The sequence below is a fragment of the Catharus ustulatus genome, chromosome 7 (assembly GCF_009819885.2).
Source record: "Catharus ustulatus isolate bCatUst1 chromosome 7, bCatUst1.pri.v2, whole genome shotgun sequence".
Classification (NCBI taxonomy): Eukaryota; Metazoa; Chordata; class Aves; order Passeriformes; family Turdidae; genus Catharus; species Catharus ustulatus.
The window spans coordinates 21,595,067-21,619,050 of NC_046227.1; the positions used below are offsets into that span (position 1 = coordinate 21,595,067).

The 23,984-nt window shown below is 35.3% G+C and overlaps 1 protein-coding gene across 6 annotated transcripts in view; it reads left to right on the forward strand.

Moving 5' to 3' along the window:
* Positions 1-23,984, forward strand: part of KCNH7 (potassium voltage-gated channel subfamily H member 7) — a 213,779-nt gene that overhangs the window by 118,460 nt on the left and 71,335 nt on the right. For 4 of the 6 annotated variants that reach the window (XM_033064838.2, XM_033064840.2, XM_033064839.2 and 1 more), the window contains exons 3-5: positions 5,964-6,119; positions 14,511-14,543; positions 22,357-22,785. In XM_033064838.2, coding sequence (XP_032920729.1) covers positions 5,964-6,119; positions 14,511-14,543; positions 22,357-22,785 — 618 coding nt within the window. The remainder of the gene's footprint in view (positions 1-5,963; positions 6,120-14,510; positions 14,544-22,356; positions 22,786-23,984) is intronic. The other 2 variants (XM_042779453.1, XM_042779454.1) reach the window with 1 other exon arrangement.

The window sequence follows — 23,984 nt, forward strand, 5'->3', positions numbered from 1 at the left end:
TTAGTTTTAGTTAAGAGGAAAATAGATTTGCAAAGGTATTTGCTGCTAAAGGAGCCCTTTAACATAAAACCATGTGAAATTTTGCCTTTTTTTTTAACATAGCATAACAGGAGTAGACTTCTTGGCATGATTTTAGTAAGAAAGTACAACTTTGAATTGTTGAAAACAATATTCTTTCTAATATACTGCATTGTTGCTGGCTTATGCTTGAATAGAAACAGAAAAAATTGAATTTTTAGTCCTTGATTGGTCAGGTTGAGTCCCCACATCACAATACGCATCATGCTTCATTATTTGACAAACTGGCTTTTCTTGAATATTCAATACACATTCCCAGTGCAATTCTCCCTAAATGCCAACTAAACATCACCTAACACAGTGTTTGCTTAGAGTGGACTTCAAGCTGGAGGTAAATAGACTTCTGAATTTTAAGCATAAAAGAAAGGCCTTTCTTCAGGGATAAGTCACAAAAACCACACAAAGCAGAGCAAATATTCCCTGGGTACTGTTTTTCTTTCCATTTCTTTTTCTTTGTCTGTAACCTTTCATGAATACAAAATGCTTTACTATACTGATCTCATTAATAAATTTCAACCAGTCAATTTCAGGTGTCATTCTTCTGCACCATTCACAGTATTTGTTTTCTAAGACAAGTTTTTATACTTTTGGTACTAGAACCTTGACAACACATGGTAAAAACAAAGGTTTTGACTTACTTCAGTTCCTTTTTTTTAAAGTGTGGCTGGAAGTAGTTATGGAACAACAGGGAATAAAGCCAGAATTACATCACACACAAAACTGTATAAAATACGAATATTCTCTGTATTCTTAGGGCATTTCAAGAATGTGAAAGTCTTAGCAGCTGTGTGCAAGCAACAACTTTATTTCACAAGATATTGTATACCCCTTCCCATCTTGCCTTCCAATTAATTCCTTTACTGCACAGTTCCTATGACTCCTTCTCACTCCATATTAAAAGCATGTCTTTGTCCCTTATCTGGCAGTATTTAGAGATAAAATGGATTATAAACAGCAGTTTAGGCCAGAGAACAAGACTATCATTAACTGCATTTCATAAGGTCCTAAGGGGCTTGTTACTACTTGTATGCTGGGCATGGTGGATAAAGCTCACTGTCTCATCCTTCCTGAATGTCTGCCCAAAGCAGGACAGCACCTCCTTTCCCAAGACTAACACATAAATTTATATTCATTACATTCCCTTTATGCTCTGCCTGGAAAAAATATTACACCTTTCCAAGACCACCCCCCAGTCGAAAGAAGTAGAAAGCAATGGGTGGTTTTGGCCATTAGGAAGGAAGAGAATAATGAATTTGTGAAGTTTAGGAATCACTAAAAAGCCATACTTTGGTTTCTCATCTGAAAATGTGGATTCCATGAACAGGCAAAGATAGAGAAGGTTTTCTGATCTTCGACATTAATTCTCCCTCAGATTAGCTCTCTTTTCTTTCCCAGAAAATATTAAGTTTCTACTTATTCTAAGAGTGATCCCACTCTAGTAACATCACAGGAAGTAGTCAAAAAAAGAATCTTTGAAAACAACATTTCACTTCATTACTAACAAAACAGAAACTATGTGGACTTTGCCCCATTTCAGTCAAATAGTGATAGAACTAAGACTAAGCTTAATACACAATGGAATATGAAATATATTTAATTGCCTTTCTACTATAACTGGTAGTTTTTCATTTATGCCTCTGAAAGAAAGCATTTTGAGCTTTTTTGTATTAAGGGAAGTGGAGGGTATTTATTTCCAAAATAAAACTAGTGATTATTTTATAAAAGTGCAAAGAATATCCAGCATCTTTCTCTTGTCCCTGTATTACCATAAAATTGTGGTACTGCAGACATGTTTCATTCAGAGCTGTCTTGCAAACAGCAAACAGGACTGTCTAGATCTGGAAATGCAGAGTGTCTCTGGCTCTATTTTTTTGACTGTCTTTGGTCTTGTTCTAGTAGGCAAGCTGTTGTTGGCTCATTCTTTGCTATGTTTTGATTTATTCTTTGTCATCTTCAATTTTAAAGGAGCAGAAGTGGCTGTGGACTGTAGAGATAACTATATTGGACTACTTGTAGGTCATAGAAGTAAAAAATGATCTAGTTCTAGGAAACTCAGGTATGAAGTCACTCTGCCCAGAAATTTCTACATGCATGCAGGGGACATGTTCAATGTTTTTCTTTCTATAGCCTTAGCCAGTTGTCTACAGCAGCTCTAGTAACAAAAAATATCTAAGAAGTCATAAATTCTTTGGCACAGGGAGCCAAGATTGGTTCCAAAATATATTGAAACCAATGTCTGCCTTCTGAAGGCTGTCCCCAAATTTGTACTGAGTGCAGGAGTCTACATTTTTAAATGGTGAAATGCAGATAGCAACTGTAAAGCCCATTCAAGGCAAAAGGGTTCCAGAGCCATCCTGTAGAACCACGATGAATTTTGAAAGCTTCTTGTCAACCATGCAGAATTAGGACAATTACCTAAATGCCTCATTTTCCAGGGATCCTTTGAGTTGGCATATGAAATAGCCTGTAAAGATTTTGTTCCCAGGAAAGCTAAATCAAATTAGTTCTTTGGGATTTGTCATTTTTCAAAGTTTACTTGTCAGAGTTTTTCATGCAAGAATTTGGAGTGTCTTCACTGTTTTATTAGTTGCATTGTCCTCTCCAAATTGTTTATAAATGGAGCTACCACAATTGCAATAAATGAATGCAGTTGTATCTAGAAGATGCAGTCTGATAAAAATCTGCCCTAAAATCTTCCATACAAAATCACTGGAAAGGTAAATAAAGTTTATGAACCAGTTCAATTGGCTTGATGTGCCTGCCTCGTACTGTTCTCTTGAAGCAAGTCAGCTTTAAACACTATGCAGACAGTTAAATAGGTTTTCCTTCATCAGAATTGCTCAAATGGTGTAATATATCCTTATACAACCCTACTATAGCCTAAGTCATTATGTCTTAAATATTTATTGTCACTTGTGTTTGTATTTTGACAGTTACTCATTTCACACAAGGCTGAAATCATACTATTGAACATATAATCATGGAACCATGGAATCATACATCATATCCACAAAATAGGGGAGTGAAACCTGTTCTTCCTATATGGATATTTTCCCACTGATTTAACTAGATGAAACAGTGGGCTTTACAATGTCTTAAATAAAAGAAAACATGTCCCTATAATCATGGAATTCAAGCTGACAAGAAAATACCCAACTTGTCTTCTATCATCTCCAATGATGATAACAAGAGAACAAAACAGGTATATTTAATGATTACACCTCACTAGTAATCATGAGAAAATTCATATATATTGCTGGATATTGAATTTATTAATTATAAAGGTATAATTTTCTTGGTTGTTCTCATTAAATCATCCACCTGCCCAGTGTTGTTAGATGAAAAATGCAAATTCCAAAAACTACATTACCATTTTTATTGCTCATTGAAACATGTTATTTTTGAAATGATCAGCATAGAGACAAAATAGGAAAAACATGCTGAATGCAATGAAGAGCAGTGGGATGCCAGAGTGCAAATACTGAATAAGATTGTTTGTAAACAAGCTTCTTATTTCCTTATTGCTATCAACTCTAACAACTCAAAGCTTATCTTTTGAATTTGCCAATGTTATTTCTTTGTACGCATCTTTCCTTTTTAAATCACACTAGAGTATTCCTTGATATTTTGAATTTTGTATTTCCTTGTCCTTTCAATAGAGCTAGATACTGATAAGTTGATAGCAGATAGCAGTGTCTGTACTAAACACAAACACTAACAGTGTCACAAAGAGTAACTGCAACTGCCATTGTATTTTGATTAACTTACAGCATTCCACTTTCAGACATACAAAAAAAAGTAAATATTCCTTTCCTTTTAAAAAACCTGGGTTTCTTGGAAAAACTTCAGACTAGTGAACTACAGGGGACTTACTAGTCTGTGATGTATTTGGTCTTCAAAGGAACATGCTAAATCAAACCACACATGAACCTTTCCTATTTTTTGTTCCTGAAATATTTCTATGTACAGCTTAAATTTTCAATCCTCTGCTCTTTTTGCCATGTTCTTAAGCTGTGGACTGTTAAACAACTCCTGCACCTCCCCAGAGATGAAAATCCTTAACTCCAGTAAAAATGAGTTTTGTAAATTCTTGAGGGTGGTATGTTTTACACAAACGGGAAATAGTGTCATTACTTAGCACTGTGGGAAGTATTTAAAAAGCTGAAACCTTCTTGCCTTCAAAAGCAGAAAGTTTTTCAAGTGTCTTCATCATCCTCCTTTGCAAATTCTGACAAACATTTGATCCACTGAAGTTCAGTGTTATTCAAAGCCATGCACGCCTCAGCTGAGCCCCACTTCCAGATATTGGGGGACACCTGCTCAACCTATAAATCTTCATGTCCCTATAATTTCTTTCCAATCAAATCAATAAATATAATTTTGACTTTTTGAACTCACTATGTATTTTATTTGTTAGCTAAAACAAAGATTTTTCTAAATTCTCTCCAGCCCTTCTGTTTAACCAGTCTATGTTGCAATGGTTGGCCTGCAGCACTTCTATTTTTAGCTCTAATGGAACAGTCTTAAATTGCTTATTTTCTGTTTACTAAAGACATTGAGCTTGTAACCATGGAAACTGTGGCAAGTGCCACAGCTCAACTGTTTTATTAAATGGATGGAAGTTACAGCTGCAAAACTTGAAAGGCCAGCATGTCAATTTTATACACAACTCGAATTGCCATGTATACCCCATGTAGCAAGTACTACGTTAAATATTAGAAGCCAGAATCTGGTGTTGGTTGTAATGATATAAATTGTACTATCTCTCTCCTCAATGGAAACAAATGAACAAAAAATATTCTTGTGCAATCTATGTCAAGATCTCTTTTTGTCAAATTGCACAGGCCATCAAGTTTTGGTGGTTACTGAATTTGAGTGCCTAAATTGCAGATAATGTACGTTAAACCAGTCCCTAGTTATCATGGAAAGAACGCATCTCACAGCTATGCCTGCATGAAGTTTTTAGCACATTATTGTATTGCTTACAGCAATCACATTATTCTTGGAACCACTGTGTTCTGTAACATTAATAGAAAGAATTAAATCAAAGCTAGCGATCTTGTCAATTGAAACTTCTAAAGCTATAGAGGAAGAATTAAAACAAAGAACTCCTTAAATTTGTAATTAGGTTTTTAAATCAGAACATCCTGAGCACCAGAGGTATTGAAAGTTTACACTCTATTGCTTTTAGTATAAGCTGAGTATGCTCTATAAATGTGAAAGCTAGGGTATTTTTAAATTCATACATTGAATTGTATGTAACAGTTAAATCAAATCCTTCTGAAAAATAGTGAAAATTATTAGCACGGTTTAGAAGATTTTTATGATGGAATATAAATCAAATAATAAATATAATTTTTAACACAAACCTAAACATTTCCCCAAAGTCCCCAAAAGACTGAGGGCTAAAATAAGAACAGTGGTATATTTACATCCATAAATACTTAATGCATGACTCATCCTGTGTAATAGAACCAAATGCTTGAAGAATGTTCAACATTTAGAAGAATCAGGTTCTCCTCTGCTTTCTTCTCAAGGACTGTGGTTGGAACAGTGTTCACATCTCTACTTTTGCTGTTAAATGTCTCCATATTACAAGTCTGTCTATACAGGCACTTCCAGTGAACAAAATAAACCAAAAAGTAAAACTGACCTTTTAAAGGAGACATCTCTGGGTAAAGGTAAGACTCCTAGAAATTATGAACAGTGGTATTTCTTTCTATGAAAACATTACTGTTAAAGAATAATATGTTTGATGCTCGATTATTGAATTCAAAGAAATATTCTTCACTGTCTGTTTGCGTAACTAAACTTACTGAAGTGAAAAAAAAAAGATGTTTCCTTCCATTTATATCTTTCTTTCTTTCTTTTTAATCCATCTGCAGGATCTACCTTCATTTGCAACACCCACATAATTCCAGTGAAAAATCAAGAGGGAGTAGCAATGATGTTTATTATTAATTTTGAGTACGTAACAGATGAAGAGAATGTGGCATCTCCTGAGAAGTGCAAGCCAATATTACCATCTAAACTTGTGAATCGTAAGTTACTCAATGAAATTTCTTTGTTTAACTCTACTTTTATCTGGCAAAGTAATCAACATGGGCAATAAGGTTGGCAAAGGATGCAGTCCCATTGGTTGACTCAATAATCAAAATCATAAGAAGCTAATGCAGCAAACCTACTGCAAGATGTTGGTAAAATAATCTATCAGATCTTTAGTAGTACTAACAACATAGATCTTGTGAATAGTACTAGGACATATAAATTAATAAAAACTAAAATATTTCACAGAAGTTCATTATCCTTGACAAAAATCAGTTACAAATGGAAAACTGAAAAAAACATTGTGTTATAGCCCAGATATTTCATCTTTGCCCATTCAAAATTGAGTATTTCTATTTTATAAAAAAATGATTGGTGGCATTTGATTAATAGTTGGTGAAATGTGATTAGATTGGACTAGAAAATATAAAAAACAGTTAAAACATAATTACATATTCTGATTTTATCAAATTTAAGAATTTAGATTGACTTGAAGGATGGGGGGTGGCGTTGGGCAAGGCAGAGCAGTGAGTGTACAGGAAATAATTTTGCTTTCATTCCACTCTGGAGCATAAGTATTGTCAAAATTAGAAAACTCAACACAAATGTCCACTTCTTATACAACTCCACTGTGTAGCTCTCTGTCTCACTATCTGCAGAGCATTTGCTCTTTTGTTGACCTTCACTGTGTGCAGCAACAGCACACAAACCTTCTGCTTTGCATCTCCACTCACGTAATCTACACTTACTACAAGATTTCCCAGAACACATCCCATTTGTACAAGCTCTTAGTAAAGCACAACATGCTCTAACAGTGAGCATTAACACTTGGAAAATACCTTTTCACAGTGAGATAATCTTTAACATTAGTACAATAAAGGAACATAAGTATTCCAATTGTTAAATCAACACTTCAGTTTTTCCCTAGTTAGGAAATAAATACTGATACAATTCTCACTGTGAGAAGCAAGGAGAGAACTTTCCAGTTGCAAACACTGCACGGTGCCTGAAGTGTCCATAGAACTTACAATGACAGGATATATAAGAATTTGGCAAAGAAAATTTCCATTACTAGAAACTTGCACTTTGCAAATAATTATTGTTCACCAAATATCATACTTTTTAAAAAACCTTTGTAAAGTCTTTACAGTACATTTTAAAACCTTATGCTTTTTATGCTTCCTTTTCTTATTCTGCTTTGCATTGGGTTTGGTGCTTTTTATAACCAAAACAGAGGGGTTTTGTTGGGATTTTTTTCAGATACCAAGAAAACACTTCTTTCCTGCTAATGATACAGTTAAAATGCCATTAAGGGGTATCAGGAAAAATAGAAAAATTGCATCAGAAAAAATTTATAATAAGTACATCAGGTAAACCCCACCCATATTCTGGTTTTATTTTAGTATACCATGTTTTTGTGAGTTTGAAACATCTTAGTTCCTCCATTTAAAAAGCAATTTTATAACACAGATAAAATTGTTCAGCTTGTCCATGCTTACTGTGGTTTTATGGAAAAATAGAAGGTAAAATACCAATACCAGAAAAAGAAAAAAAAGAGCTTCATGTCTTGAAAAAAACCATTTTGTTCTGATATCTGTGACACATCACTGTACACCTTCAAGTGTTATCACTTGCTGCATTTTAAAATGAAAAGCAACTAAAGAGGAAAACTGCAAAAAATACCCCCAGTTTGTCAAAATGTCCTTCTCTTCTTTTATGGTATTTACACCTAACATACACAGGGTATTTCCTTGCTGAGAGTTCTTGAAAAATTGATAGATGGGCCTCTAAGCTCAGTACATAACTGATCTCTCTCAGAGAGAGATCAAGGTGCAAAAGGAGGCAAAGAATGGTGACGTGAACCGTTTTCCTGCTAGTGGGTACAGCCAGATGCCAGAACCTGGGTGAAACTAGAGCAGGCACATGGCTGCTCCCTCTTCTACTGGGTTGCTTATGGTTTCAGAGCAGACTGCTATGTGGGCCGGATGGGATGGATGGTGATACAAAATATGCAACCAGTCAAAAATTCCTCTTGGCAAGAAAGAGGCCAAGCTATGCAAAACATCCAGAAATAACTGCAAGATATTGTGTACAGTTCAATGGTGATTTTAAACTACAACAGACAAAAGCCTTGAAATACAGAAAAGGCAAAGAGAGACGAATAAGCTAGAAAAGAAGTCAAAAAAGGTGCATTGTTTACCATTAAAATATCTTTTTGAAAGTCATGTTCCCAGCATAAGAAAGGTCCACAGCAGATTCTCCAGGAGATAGTTTTCATCATCACACTCTATCTAGAACAGGTAAACCAGGTGATCTCTTTTCACTGGATCACACACAAAAAGGCCAGTAATAGGTACTGGTTCAGGAAAAAAGAAAAAAAAAGTAACAAAATCCATTTGAATGCAGCAATCAATTTAAAGAATAAAAATAGAGAAGGAACCAGACACATAACTAGTGCAATACATCTCTGACAAACAACCAGGAACAGCAACAGCTAATGACAAAAGACAATAGATTTCAGATTACATTAACATCTACTGCCCAGAAGCACACAGATCATGAGAGATTTCTTTCCAGAGCTCCTTAGATTGATTTTTCTCATATTAGAATGCCTTTTCTACATAAGAGCAAAAATAAATGACTGAGTCAGGTTACAGGAGAGAAGTAAAAGCTGTTAGGAAGCAAATAGATTGCAACTATTTTCCTGACCATAGAAAACAAGATAACTTTTCATACTCTCATCCTTCCTCTAATGGGTTTATCAAGAGTTGATCAAATTTATCAAGTGTATCTTTGAAAAAAACCTTTCCTTTTTTCTAAAAGCTTCTATTCTGCAGACTGAAGCCAACAGTTTTGAACACTACCACTTACCATAGGACTCCTTATGACAGATATTGCCACTGAGATGAGCTCAGTTGGTTACAGCAGAGTGCTAATAACATCTAGGTTGTGGATGGTTGTTGATCCCTGTACGGGTCATTCACTTAAGAGTTGGACTCAATGATCCTTCCATTTCAGAATATTCTGTGATTCTGTAAAATCTAACACAATGAAATAAAAGAGCATTTCATGCAGTGAAGAAAAGTGGGATTTCAATCTGTTAACAAGCTGAGGGTCCTCTGAACAAATTAAGACCTATGGAAGACAAATAAAAGTTTTTAGGTTTAGCTCAGTGACTGAATTTAGCTTTGGAGAGTCAAAAATTTAAAAATTTATCAGCTGAATACTGACAGATATTTTCAACAGTATTTGTAAGTTCTCTAGCACAAGGATCCTGTCCTTTGTTATGTGCCAGGATGATGGTTAATACAAGTTCTTATTCAGCACTGGGCTTGGCAGATGATGATAATAATAGATTATTGAAAAGAAAAGGTATGTTTCAGGAGTTTGATGAGCACATTTGAGTATAAATAGAATTCTTTCTATTCTGGTGCTCAAGAATTCCTATTCTGTATTCAGAAAACGTCTGAATAAGCAGTAATGTGAAAAGTGAAGGTAGTGGGTTAACAACTGCAGTGTAGAAGTCCTTTCAGCTGATCCATTTCTTCTCCTAATTTTTTCTGGCAAGAATTTATCACCAGTTCTCACTGGCAGTTGGAACAATTTTTGTATAAACAATAAGTGAAATTTTAGAAGATCCTAGCATGCACTAACCCTGCAAATAAATCACAGCCAACTGATTTTTCACTCTTTTCTGTTCTGTTGTTTTTGTAGTTTTGCTGCAATTCTATTTTCCAATGTGTTCCAGTTCCCTAATAAAACTAAAGAAACCTTTGTTCATATATAGCATTTCTTTTTTGAGGAAAAAAGGGTATAGCCCAAAACTTTTGCCATGTCTTTTCATTTAAACTTCTAATCAGACTTACATAATACTACCCCTGTTCCATCTTTGTATTCAGAGATATGCAGAAATTTCTTCTGTATGCACTTTTTCTACAACTGGGTAAGATCCTCTTCTCCACTAAGAATATATTTGTACAATGTGCACTTAAAGAGAGACTTAGAGAAACTGATTTCTGCTGTAGATACCCATTCATCGTTCAACATTTCTAAGCTTTGTCTCATTTCCATATATGACAACTCTACTCATTCTTACTTCAGTTGTTTTCTAATAAGTTTGTTTGGCTTTTATGTTTCCTTTTCTTAGATCATGTAAACGTTTTACAATTCCAGAAATTAACATTTATACCCTAAGATAAAAACATTTAATAACTTTATTCCACCTCATTTTACACATTAAATACTTGAAGACATAAATACCTGCTTCGGAAATGAAATATTTGTGTAGTGTATTGAAGTATTAAGACTGATAGTTTTGAGCTACATAAGCCCTAAAAATGGATTTTACTCATCTCTAACAGTTCTTATGGACTGTTCTCTCTTACACCTTCAAAGAACTCAACATTTCCTTGATTGTCACTATAATGGCAAAGAATTATTCCCAAAAATGTAATTCATAAATTTTCATTAATCTCATTAACCTAACCATTTGCAAAACTGTATAATATTTTGAACTTCAACTGAAATAATGCTCAAATAAATTATATTTAGCAAGGTACTCATGGTAAAAGAGAACTCCTTTCTGTTAGACTCAGTGTAAAAAAGAAGTGACCTTTGCATAGATTTTCTACAATGAACTAAATTAAGAAGATATGTGATTTTATGTCAACTTAGAAAAAATTATTTGAACAGAAATAACATATGAATTGCCATTCAGTGTGCTGTACAAACTTAAAAAATCTTGTTGTGAAGTGTTAAGTTATAACTTCTGCATGTAAATGTATCTTTTACATCAATGGTTAAGGAAAGGGATCCTTATGTCCAATTTTATTCCCAAATCTCTCAAACATTCCACTGTGGCATGTTCATGCAGTCCATTACTTTATGAGGGGTTTTTACAGCAATTTACAGAAGTAGTGGCATAAATTACTATTTGGTTATGGCACTTGGTTCTATTCCTCAAAGCTGTGAAATACTCCTTGTCTGTAAAACTAATGACTACAAGATATCAAAATCAACCATGACATAGACTGAACTCAGAAAATCAACAGCCAATTCAAATTGACAGAAACCCATAGATTTGAGGATACTGACTTCAATATGAAGAATGTGGCTACAATTTTTCTACTCAAAAGTGTCCTTTTGTGGGATTGCAATGAGAAAAACCTTGCAGAAATTAATTCTGAGTTGTCTTCATTTTCTGCCTCACTTAGAACATTCTACCTTTTTACTGACCTATAATGTTTTTCTAACATTTAATCCATCCTTGACTAGATCACAACTTCTAATAATCAGTTGGCTAAAATAGCTAGTGAGATGAGGTAACTTTATCACAAGTTTTATTCCTTTAATCTCAAAACAGTTTGAGTAGCTAGAAGTACTGATCTATAAGCTAAATATTGGTTCCCAAACACCATGTGTTGGGGCCTTAGCTGTACTGCATGAATATGAAATGTTTGGGAAAATAGAGCTGAGAGAATATGGAAGATTTCAGTTTTGGGAATACAGAGTTGAGAAAGTACAAGGATGTAACAAAAGATGGGAAAATACAAGGATGTATTAGAGATGAGAAAGTCAATAGATGTAGTAAGCAAGACACTAGGCAAGGTGCTGAATAAACAGCTAAGCAGGATGTTAGATTAGAAGATAGCCATGAGAAAGTACAGAGCTTTTGCATGAGTATCAGTAAGTATCTATAATGTACCATTAGAATGAGAATAAGGCCACTCACTAAGTGACAACTGCTTGCTCGCAACGTGACAAGTGCTCTAAAAATGTGCACGGACAGAGCAATAATGTTGGATTAGACCTGCATCACATCGGTGTGCGTGTCTCTTCCCTTCTCGCCACTAACCCCCCATTGATCCCAACCCTACTGCGCTCCGGCAACCATGTTTATTTCCTCATGGGAGAAAGCCCAGAAAGTTATTTGATTAAACATGTAATTGCATTCTGCCAGAGAGGGATATTTCAGGATTGTCTTATCATTTTATCATTTCAAAATTTGTGAGCCTAATAAAGACACCCTGGCATAATTTCTTGGGTTTTTTTCTGTGAAGGAAATGAGAGGATCTGTTATGCATCCAATAAATGGATAATAATCTTCTTTAGCTAAGGTTCAAATAAAATGAAGAGGCTAATAATATTCTTAAAACAGCCAAACCTATAATCAACCTTTGAAGCAACTTCTTCAAGGTGCTCTACTCTTCAGCAAGTTTTCCTCTTTCCTGGCCCTAGCAATGGAGTTACATCTGAGAAGCAGAGAACACTCAATGCACTGATGTTTTAAACAAGCACAGCTGCAATTTCAATCAGGCCTTTCCTTCCAGTCAAAGAGCGATTAACAAAAACACAGTATTTGCTTTCATCTGTGCAAAGAATTTTGATATATAAGTGTAGCAATTTAGTGAAAGGCAAGCATATCTTTTTAGTCCTAGAACTATTGGGACTGCAATGTTGTCATGAAATACTGTGTACTGCTTGATGCGTGCAATTTTTGCCTCATAGAATATGGCACGTATCAGTGAGAGTAACCCCCTGACTTTGCCCAAAATGTAATGTGAAATTTTTCCAGGATCTTATTTCTAGTTGCACCACTGGAAGCAAATTCATCTTCAGTGAGGGCTAGTCAAGAAAAATTGTGTTCAGGAGGACAAAGGTTTCTATCTAGCCAACCAGCAGCATAGCTCTGAAAACCTCAGTGTCAATTATGTATATTTGTCTCCAAGGTAAATTACAGTAAATATCAGGTAAACTGAAGCAATGCTGAACTCTTAGCAAAGGAATGTGGCCAAACAGAATTCATCAATAAAAGACAGAAGAGCCTCTGCTACTACCAGCTTCAGTGCTCCACAAACACCTAACTGCCTAAATTAACAGAACAACTTCTGAGATAAATAATTTTTCTTAGTCTTCTTCTACAGACAGAGAAATATGGGCAGGGTAGCTCTGTTTCCTCATGATGGCTACTGTTGGGGCTCAGCTTAGAATGGAAGCTTTCCTGGACTCCATGAACAGTAATTAGCTGTTTAGATTACAGCCTCACCCAGCTAAGATGACAGAGCTATTTTGCTATATCTTGTACAAACATTCAGTACAAAAAAAAAAAAAAAAAAAAAAAAAAAAAAAAAAAAAATCTCTGCTTAAAGAGATTGAAAATGAAGAAGAGGGAGTGATGCAGCTTTCAGTAACTTTCAGTGGAGGCAATTTATGCATACCACATATGTCTTCCAGTGATATATTTTTATTAATTTTTAACAGGTTTCCTCTCTGATCCTTTCAGGACATTTAAAACAGGGGGGTTCTGTGAGGTAGCTTGAAGACCAGGATAATGATTTTCTGAAGTCATCCCACATTATAATACCCTCAGGAAAGCATAAAGGTAGTGGGTTTTACTTCATTCTCTGATGGAAGAAAGAGACACGTCTCTATTATTCATTATTAGAATTAACACAGAATGTGACAAATCTGTGCTCTTGCTAAATTGAATTACAGATTTTGACCTTGAAGAGGAAAAAATCAAAACTATCCGAGTATCAAAAATTACTCTACTAGAAAACAGAAAAAGTTTCCGATGGATTTGAGATACTTTTAGATGGATCTTCTTTACTAGAAATATAGGGGTGTTTAGTTATCATCTACAACAGGAAAATGCTTGCTTTAGATAAGTAAACAAAATAAATCTGTAGATAAAAATGAGGGAGTTTACCTCCACTATGTCTTACTTCTCAAGCATAGAATCCTATCATTAGCACTTGATTGTTTAAAGCAGCCAGGCAAGTTGGGCATTTCAAAGACCTGAGAGCAGCCGGCAAGGACACATGTAGTCTGAAGAGTTCTTGCCATGCAGACACGAAATAAGTGAGGCCTATCAGGAATATGAAGTTAAGCTCATATTGTAAACAAGTGTCAGAGAATAAAGTCTATTCTTCTGATGGAGATTATGAATTCTTCAGCCTTTTAGTAAATTTCATTCAAATAAAATTGTCATTGTCTAGCAAAAAATGTATCACTAATTAGAAGTTCCATTTCATGAGAGATAGCATGTCAGTCTGTGTACACCTACTTTAGTTTTCTGTATGGAACCTTAGACAACTTTAAAACTTGGTAATTGGAAACATCTATTGATTTATGCAAAAAACAAACTTAGTGATTATTAAATATTTCTTTATTGAATAGTTCTTAAATTTTCCAAATAAAAAGTCAGTGTACTTTCAGAACAATTCTTCTGCATATTACATATATTGTTTTTGAATTTAGGCTACCTGAATTTCCTTCTAAAACATGTTGAAATTTGATATTCTGCCTTCTTTTCTTAATAGCCTGTTTATTTTTTGAATCTGTTTCAAGCAAAAGCTTTTTGTAAATTTAGTTTAATTGTATTTCAGATGGTAACAACCTTTCAAGTGGCTCTTCTTCAGGTAAATCTATCTTCTAAAATTCTGTCTGCAAAGTCCTTTTATTGCTTTGTTCTGGCTGTATTATTTCAAGATCTCATTACATTTTATATATTTCTGGGAGAGTGCAAGTCATAATACGGCTCTTTCTCTCACTGTCTGAATATTTATTTCTCCAAAACTATAGATATAACATGCAAACTATTAAATTTAGTATAATTATATGACATATAAAATCCAAATTTAATGATACTTATCATCTTATTATTACTGAAATTTGCAATATGCAGAGCATAAAAAATCTTCAATCAATATATGAGATGAAACACATTGCAGAAATTGATAGTAGGATATGAATTCAGTGTTAAAACACAGAAAACCCATCTCAGAGAAAAGCAATGTTTTTTTATCCTATGAAGCCTGGCAGCCAAGGTGATAGAGGGTTGAGAACTTCTTGAGAGCTTAATTTAATAGATAGAATAAATTCTCTTTTACAGCTGCCAAAAACCCCACCATAGTCATACTAACACAGCTAAATATTGTACTAGGTAATAAATAATTTAGGTATAATATTTTCTGTGATGCTTGCTATTTTATTTCAATCCAGTTACAGTAATTTCATGACTATAAGGTGCACCGGATTGTAAGGCGCACTTCCGGGTGTCAGCAAATTTCTGAACTTTTGCTGATATATAAGGCGCACCGGACCATAAGGCGCACTTTTTTTTTGCAGCAAGGATCTGCCGCCGGCTCTCCCTGCGTGGTTGCTGGCCGAGGTCCCACCTCCACCCAGCAGCCGTGGCCCTGCCAGCTCCCCGCGCGGCTTGCAACTCACACTTCCGGGTTGGCAAATTTCCAAACTTTGTCCATATATAAGGCGCACCGGACTATAAGGTGCGCTTCCGGGTTCGGGTGAAAATTTTAGTCCAAAGGGTGTGCCTTATAGTCATGAAATTACTGTACTTACTTTTTTTTTCTTTCATACTTCTAACCATATTTAAGAAATAAAAATGCAAGAAGTGAAATCTCTTTCTGAGAGGACAAAAAATTCTTTTTTCATATCACTTTTTAATAGAAACACTTCCACTCCTGTAATTGTAATGAATAACATGTAGTAAAATGACATTTTTATCAACAAGTAGAAGAAAAGTAAATGTACGAATTCATATTAACATTCAAACATTATGTCTTTTGAGGGAGACCATTTACATTGTTCTGAATAAATTCTCTGGTCAACCACACACAGCACAACCCCACAAGCAGAGACTTCATTCTCTTCCTTTCATACTCTGACAGTGTCCTATGTGCAGAAATCAAATTTAAATCTTTCTCACAAGGGAACATAAAGAAGATTACTGGTTTCTTATACTGGTAGAAGACACATGCAACCTTAAATTTTAGAGGAAACTAAAAGAAGTGCTAAAATTAAAGGAGACCATACCGGAGGATAAAAAAAAGTGTATTTAGTGTCTGAGAATTATGAATTCTAGCTTCTAATGTTAATAATTGCAATTACTTGCTTTTTTCTTCTGAAAATGAATTAAGATTATTTAATGTGCAGAGAAATAAAATTATCCACTTAAGCCTGCTTCAGTATGTTTTGGGAAAAAGAACTGAAAAGACCATAATTGTCACTTTCTGTAATTCTTTGTCACAAGGCGTGCTGTGCCCAGACAGAAAAAAAGGCATCATCACATGTCACAGTGTTTGCATAGAGTACATTCAAGTATTTACTGCTATTTTAGACTGTCAGTGTTTAGGGATTCCATTTCTCAAAAGCAATTGTTTCCTTTAGTCTGTTGCATGAGTTGCTGTATGGTATTTGCAAGCTTTTGAGCAGCAATTCAGTAACTATCTGTATTTCTAATAACCTAAATTCTGGAATTCTGTAACAGTAGGCATTCAATTATGAGAAAATATTTCAACATTATGGAATTAGTCCATCCTCTGGAGGACAGTCTGTCATAATTGACCTATCTTGCCTGCCCTTGTCAAGGAAATCTGTTTAAAATAGCTTGGTCATTGTGGATAAGTATTTCTATTCTTTAATCTTCTATATTGGAAAAGTAACCTGTGTTTCATATTATAGCCAGACCAGTGATTCACCATTCTAAAACTATCCAAGAGATGATTTTCTTCAACACCCTACCACAGTCAACAGGTTGTACAGAAACATGAGCAGTTAACTTTGGTTCAGCTCTCAGCCTAGAAGTGATATATTGCACCAGGAAACAGTTCTGACATTTTCTACACCTCACTTAGACAACCTTCTTCAAACCCTATGCATTTGAGCTCCTTTGATTTGGTATTGGAAAGTCTAAATCTAGAAAAGGTTGAGACAAATAGACTAAATCTAGTTGCCAGCTAGAGAGCCTGAGACTAGCTAGTATTTTCCCCTTTGGTTTCACAATCTGGGGTTTGGATAACTGCTTTGCATCAACATGAAAATAATAATACTACAGTAATTTCACGATTACAAGCCGCACCATTTTGACCAAAATTTAGCTCCCAATCTGGAAGTGCAGCATACACTCCGGAGTGGCTAATATATTAACAAATTTAGGAAATGTCCAAACCTGGAAGTGAGAGCCTGCAAGCGCGGTGGCGCTGCCCGCCCCCGACAAGCGCAGCAGCACTGCCCAGCCCTGATAAGCACGGCAGCGCCGCTCACCCCCCGCAAGTGCGGCAGCGCCACTCACCCTCTGCAAGCACGGCAGCGCCGCTCGCCCCTGACAAGCGTGGCAGTGCTGCTCGCCCCCCGCAAGCGCAGTGGTGCTACCCAGCCCTGACAAGCGCGGTGGCAGTGGCAACCAGGCACACCACTCTCCCCCTTCCTGGCAGCTGCAATGCACGGGGCTGGGGCCGCTCCCTGGCAGCCGCCCCGAGTAAGGTCGAGCCAGTAAACCCCGTGATCCTGCGATTCTATTACTATTTGGCAACTTGGTGAAAGTTGCACATGGATCCTCACTGTGAACGAAAGTGCAGCTTACGGTCTGGTGCGTCTTATATATGGACAAAGACCTCAACGTTGCCGACATGCCGGAAGTGCAGCTTATACTCAGTGCGGCTTGTAATCGTGAAATTACTGTACTAGTGGTGGTGGCTATAAAAACTGGTTGAGCAATTCTTTGAGGAGCCATCACAACTTTTCAGTTGCCATCTCTTAAGATTACCCTTCTGCAGCACTTGGGAGAGGATTAGAGGAGCACCACTGACATGGGCTAAACATTAGGGAAATAACACAGCATCCACCACTACCCAGAGACCACCAAAGAAATTGTAGAGAAGGTAAAACTCTCTCATTTGCAGGCATTTCTCTGACTTAGCCACTGTATCTTGTACCTAAATATACATTTCATCATTAGAAATCTGGGGAATGCCTTCACTCTATCAAGGCCACATTCAGGGCAAATATAATTTCTCTTCCTTTCTATGAAATGTTTGCACAGAACAGACACAAGAATCACTAGCCATGCAAGTGTATTGGGTTGCAAAAGAAATTCTTGTTCAGAATTTTTTACTGAAATACCCCATTTTGTATTGATGAGGCAGGGAATTTTCAACCATGATTGTAGCTGTTGATAGATCTTTTGGAAACTAATTTCTTCTTTTTTTTTTTCTCCTTGACACAAAATTCCATATGATTGTATTCAGTGTTTAAAAATAGAAATTTTCTATTAATGTTAGCACTTCTTAATGCAATACATATGGAAAAACAAGGATATTAATTTTTCTTATCAAGGTAAGATTTTTCCCTGCATTTTTTCCCCAAAACTATTAATATAAATATTTTCTTTCCATGAATTCTAAGTTTTCTCTTTTGGTCTCCCGAAATATGGGACAGAATTGAAAAAAGGCTTCCAGAATACAAGAGAAGTCAATTTGAGTTTGAGACTTTGGAGACAATTCTATCTGCAAACAGTTTAGAAGAGTCCTACATCATCTACAGTGATAGTTTTGGACTGACTTCTACTATTTAGAAACTTTAACAGCTGAGATGGCACAGAGAATAAGTGCAACCAACAGATTAACTCATTTGCAAATTACTTACTCAATAAAGCAAGGTTTGAAAGGAGGAGGTGGAATGTAAGTCTGGAATTGTGACTCAGACTCAACTGCTTTCCTTAATTGCTCTTAGGAAGACACAATCATACAAATCTCTGACTCAGCATTAAGAAGAATTTGGCAATCTAGTCTTTAATAAAACATAAGGATTTTAATGTAACATTATCTCTGGATTCATAACAAATAGCCAGTTGCATCTGAAACGTGTTTGAGTACTGTAAACCAAGATCCATCTGTTCTGACATCATACTTACACAAAGCATGGATTGTCCATTACCAAACAAAATATTTCACCCCATATGCAGGATGCCAGGGAAGTTTACACTGGCACTTTTATTCTATACTTGGACAGAAGGCTGGAGGCCTGAATGAATTTTGTTTCATGACAAATCGTGTTATTACACTTCCTTGCTCAGCTCAGCTCAGTAAACTACACAGATTCTGAATGGGCCCCCTGATAACTTTAGCTCCAGGAGAGAGATGAATGTCCAGCACACCATGTAGCTCATTACCTGTTCACTGAAGAATAGCAATATTCCTTCTCATAAGAATATTCAAATTAAAAAGCAGGAAATAGGGTTTGAGACTGTTTATTACAGTGTATAGAAGAAAGAAAAAGCTACTCCTCTAAGTTTTCTATTTCATGCCCAAAAGTCTTAGCAAGAAGCAAAATTCTCACTGAGTATTCTTTCCAGCTGAACTGCAGTTAGACAGCTAAATCAGTAATGCAGTATAACGTGGTCATATTAACGTGGTGAGGCAGAAAAGACCATCTGCAGCACCATGAATATGACTAAAATAGAGTGCCAACAAAAAACCTTGAACAGTGTCTAATGCCACAAATCTTTATGAATGGTGTTTTTAAGAATGTCAGTGTAATTGATAAAAAAGAGATTTATAGTATTAGTTTCACTTTGATGCAATAATCTTTCCAAATTTATTTATAAGCTGCTTTACAGCTCAATTCTATGTGCATTTAAAAATAATACTGTTTCACATTTTCTTCACTAATTTCAACCATGACGGTTGTAATGTTCAAACACACTTAGTAAGTTAGAAGAAATATACACACTGCCAAGGTGCACTCTGCTGAATATCACTGTGTAGACTGAAAATTGGCACCTTTAACTGCTGTTTTAAAGATGCATGACTTTGGTTTATGTAACAGAGATTTCTATCTATTTTATTTTTGTGTGTATGTGCCTAGAGTGATAAATTCAATGCTAAATATTTGGAATTTAACAAACTTTTTTCAAAAATTGTCAAGGACAAAAAGTAATGTCATTAAATGGATTTATATTTTGAAGTAGGAAAAAAAAGTGGAAACAAATCACTGGATTGCTAAACATTTGGATGTTATCAAAAGTCTCTCAGGTTATTTATTTTACAACAGATTTTCTATTACTTGTATTAAAAAAAAAGGGGGGCCAACAATAGGTGAGAATGTTTACATATGTCATAAAATTATTTAGACTATTCCTTGAGATTACAAGGCTTATGCCAGGATGCTGACTCACCAATTGATAAAACAGCAAAAGAAATTTTTTCAGACACAATATTAGAGACTGAATTATCTATTACAAATCAACAACAAAATTTCTCAGCTATTGTAAAAATATCTTAAATTAACACAGTTAGAAAAGAATTCAAAAATGCAATGAAATATTGGTAATTATAAGGGAGCGAACTGAGGTCAAAACAAAAAGTCATTATGTCACTGCATCGATTCCTAAGTCTGAGTATCTCAGGCCATTGTCAAAAAGGATTACATTAGAAATAAAAAGTAACTGAGAAGAGTGAGAAGCATGTTCAGAGGTACACAATACAGTTACACAAACATTCTTCAGCTTGCAGAAGAGGTATACAGAGAGCAATTCAGCAGATGCATGAAAAACAGTAAACATATAGAGACTATATTGAGACTATAAAAAGGGAGTAATTATTAGGTATTTCTTATAGGCACTAGAACCCTCCACAAGGCAACAAGTGTGTAGCAAGTAAGGTGAAGTACTTTTTCATAAAGATATGCTAACATTATGGAATTCTTGCCTGTAGAATGCTTTGCAGATCAAACTACAACCATTTTTAGAAAGCACTGAGAAAAATTCCTAGAAGAAATGTACACTAAACATGTAGTTTGTGGTTTGAACAAACAATTTCTAGCTCAGAATGTTTCTGAAATTCAGATAGCTATAAACTGAGTACATTCACCGAGAGAAATAACACAGTGTAGTGACTCTTCATCTCCTTTTTCACATATCCACTACTGGAAAGGATCAAAATCCAACAGTGTGCTAGATGTACCTTTGGTGTCATCTAGTAAAGCAGCTTTAGCTCTTAGACAGGTTTTCCTGAGCAAGGTACTCCCACCTTCATTAATTTGGAATTCAAAATACAATTCCATATTCAATACTAAATAAATAGAACATCCATTTAAAACCATTAAATTATTAAACTGGGTAATCTGGTCTCCAATTACTGTCTGCCGTAGGCATAAAAGAAAGACTATTTCAAAACATGTCAGTATGGAATGATACTCTTCAGTGGTAAATATTAATAAATGTTAAGTAGCTACAAATAATGGCAATTTAAACTGACTAGAAAAAAAAATCTTATCCCAAACAGTGCTTCTTAACCCAACGAAAATAAGAAGATACTTCAAAATGTTCTCCAAGAAATCATTTCACTGTTGATTCACTGTTGAAAGCACTTATGTGTCAAAGTGATGAGATACAAGAAGTTATTTAATAAGTCAGACTGTTTATATAATGACACCTGATCATTTCAATTATTTAAATTGTTTCATTTTGTTAAACTTTCTTTATCATTGCTTTTTCTAAACTGTTTAATATGTTTTCTGTATATCTGAAGTCCCCATGCCTCCATCTGTGCGTTATATTACACAAAACCTCACAATATTTATTTAGATTTGGTTCTTTTAGAAGAGTATTCTGTAAATTTTGCAATTCTTCCTCTAACTTCTTTCTATGCACCATATGATACTATTTCTCTCAGCTACTGATATTTCTTACCAGTACACAAAGTGCTAGTTTTCCACACACTCAGGATAGTCTCCCCTGCCATTCAACACACCAAGCCCAGCAGCCCACCCCATGCAAATATAAACAGTAACTGCATTGTATAGATGCAACTGAGGTTTGACAGCTGAGAGCTGTGTTTGCTTTGCTCCTTTACTTATCATTTTAAACTCTTTAAAATTGTTTCATCTAATCATCAGATGTAAGCAGGAGAGGATTGTAGCAAAACTGATATACAGCTTATTTCTCCATCTCAAGAAATTAGCCCTGGTATCTTCCTGTTTAATCTGTAGCCAATAAATGCATTTATCAGCACTGCATATATAAGCACATGGAGTTCCACTAATAATAGAATCCACAAATACCTATTTCAGACCACAACTGCCAAGCAAAATAGTTAGACATGTTCTGGCAGTCTTTTATGGATACATTGATTTTTATTTTAGAAAGGACCATCTGAACCCCATAGCTTTTAAAATAGGCTGTAGAATTAATGCTGCTATTCCCATTCTAAGATCAAAAACTTAGGTCTGATTGAATGATGAAATAAGCAGCCCAAATATAACAAACTTGGACTTGGTTATATTTGCATATTTACACATTCCATTACTGGAATGCATTTAAATTTATTAGGAATAGATACTTTCATTCATTTTAAGTGAAAAAAATGTTGATTTTAATGACTAGACACTAATGTGTAATATTTTCTTCTGTTTCTGTGTATTTAAATGCAGGCAGACTTTTTGGCTTCCGGCTACCTGGACTAAGACTTCTAACATACAGAAAGCAGTCCTTACCCCAGGAGGACCCCGATGCAGTCATAATCGATTCATCTAAGCACAGTGATGACTCAGTGGCAATGAAGCACTTTAAATCACCTACAAAAGAAAGCTGTAGTCCTTCAGAAGTGGATGATACAAAAGCACTGATTCAACACAGTAGATGTTCACCTTTGGTTAATATATCTGGACCTCTTGACCACTCATCACCTAAGCAGCAGTGGGACAGACTTTACCCTGACATGATACAGACAAGCAATCCACTAACCCATTCCAGATCAAAGGAAAGTATTTGTAGTATACGGAGAGCCTCTTCAGTACATGACATAGAAGGCTTTAATGTCCATCCCAAGAACATTTTTAGGGACCGTCACGCAAGTGAAGGTATGGTACAAAGTCAATCACTATTCTTTGATCTACTAAAAAATGAATTCTTTCAATATTTCATAGTAATAATCATCACTTTGTAAACTCTAAATATCGTCAACTAAATATAATGATTCAAAGATACATTGAAAATATTAAGGACTCAAATATGCCAGGCTGATGTATACTAAATATTGGTTTCAATTTCCAAGGAGACTAGTGGAATAATGGTGGTGATTTTCTCTATAGGGTTGCAGCAAATATTGGGGTCAACATTCCTTAGGCTAATATTGATGTCTGGGGAGGTGGGGGGGAAATCAGGTGATCAAATTATAATTGCATGTTCCATTTTCTCCTATACTTACATATATTACATTGTGTTTGACTGTATGAAATCCTACTTCAGAGACTGATAAGTTTATTTCTCTTAAATATGCAGTGTGCAGATTGTTCATTCACTGATCCAACACTGAGACATTCTTTTTCTCTCATGCTGAAGAAAAAAACTTCAGCAACTCCACTGACATGCTCTGTGTAATGAATAGTGAAATACTTAGTGAAATGGTGAAATGCTTAGTGTAAACTTCATTTAAGTGTGATTTTCTCCTCATGCTAGAATATTCATGCAACCAGCAAAAGTTTCAAAGTTATTTCCTCTCTCTTCATTTTCATTGTCTCTCCTAAATTCATAGAAAGTAGTCCATGATTTCTTTTTGAAGACAGAGAGTTTAAGAAACTTGGGAAAGAGCATAGCAAACAGAGGTTTGAAACCCCTGTGAATTGAGAGGTCCCTTTGAAGGTGGCTTTCAAAGAAAAGTGCCACAATACAATTCTTTCACAGCTACTGATGGTCTAGTGACTTGCATTACATACCTTTATATTTAGGCCAGATGACAAGAAATATATAGTAATATTTTAAGATTAAAAAAAAAAAAAGTGTCATGGAAGAATGTGTATTGATTCTTAAATTAGCAGCAAAAATAGTTTTCATTTTCAGCGATGGCTTGTTTATTTCTTGTTCGCTGACCACAAGTGTAAAATCCCATTAAGTTCTTCCGCTTTTTGGAAAATTCACCTCAAGAACGCTTTGCTTCTATGCATTTACTAAACTGTAAAGTCTGACTGTTCCTCTGACACCCAGTTTAACTTTTAGAATAGCAAAACTAATCATTCCTTCCAGTCACTCTTCCTGTAATAAATATAATACAGAAGTCTTT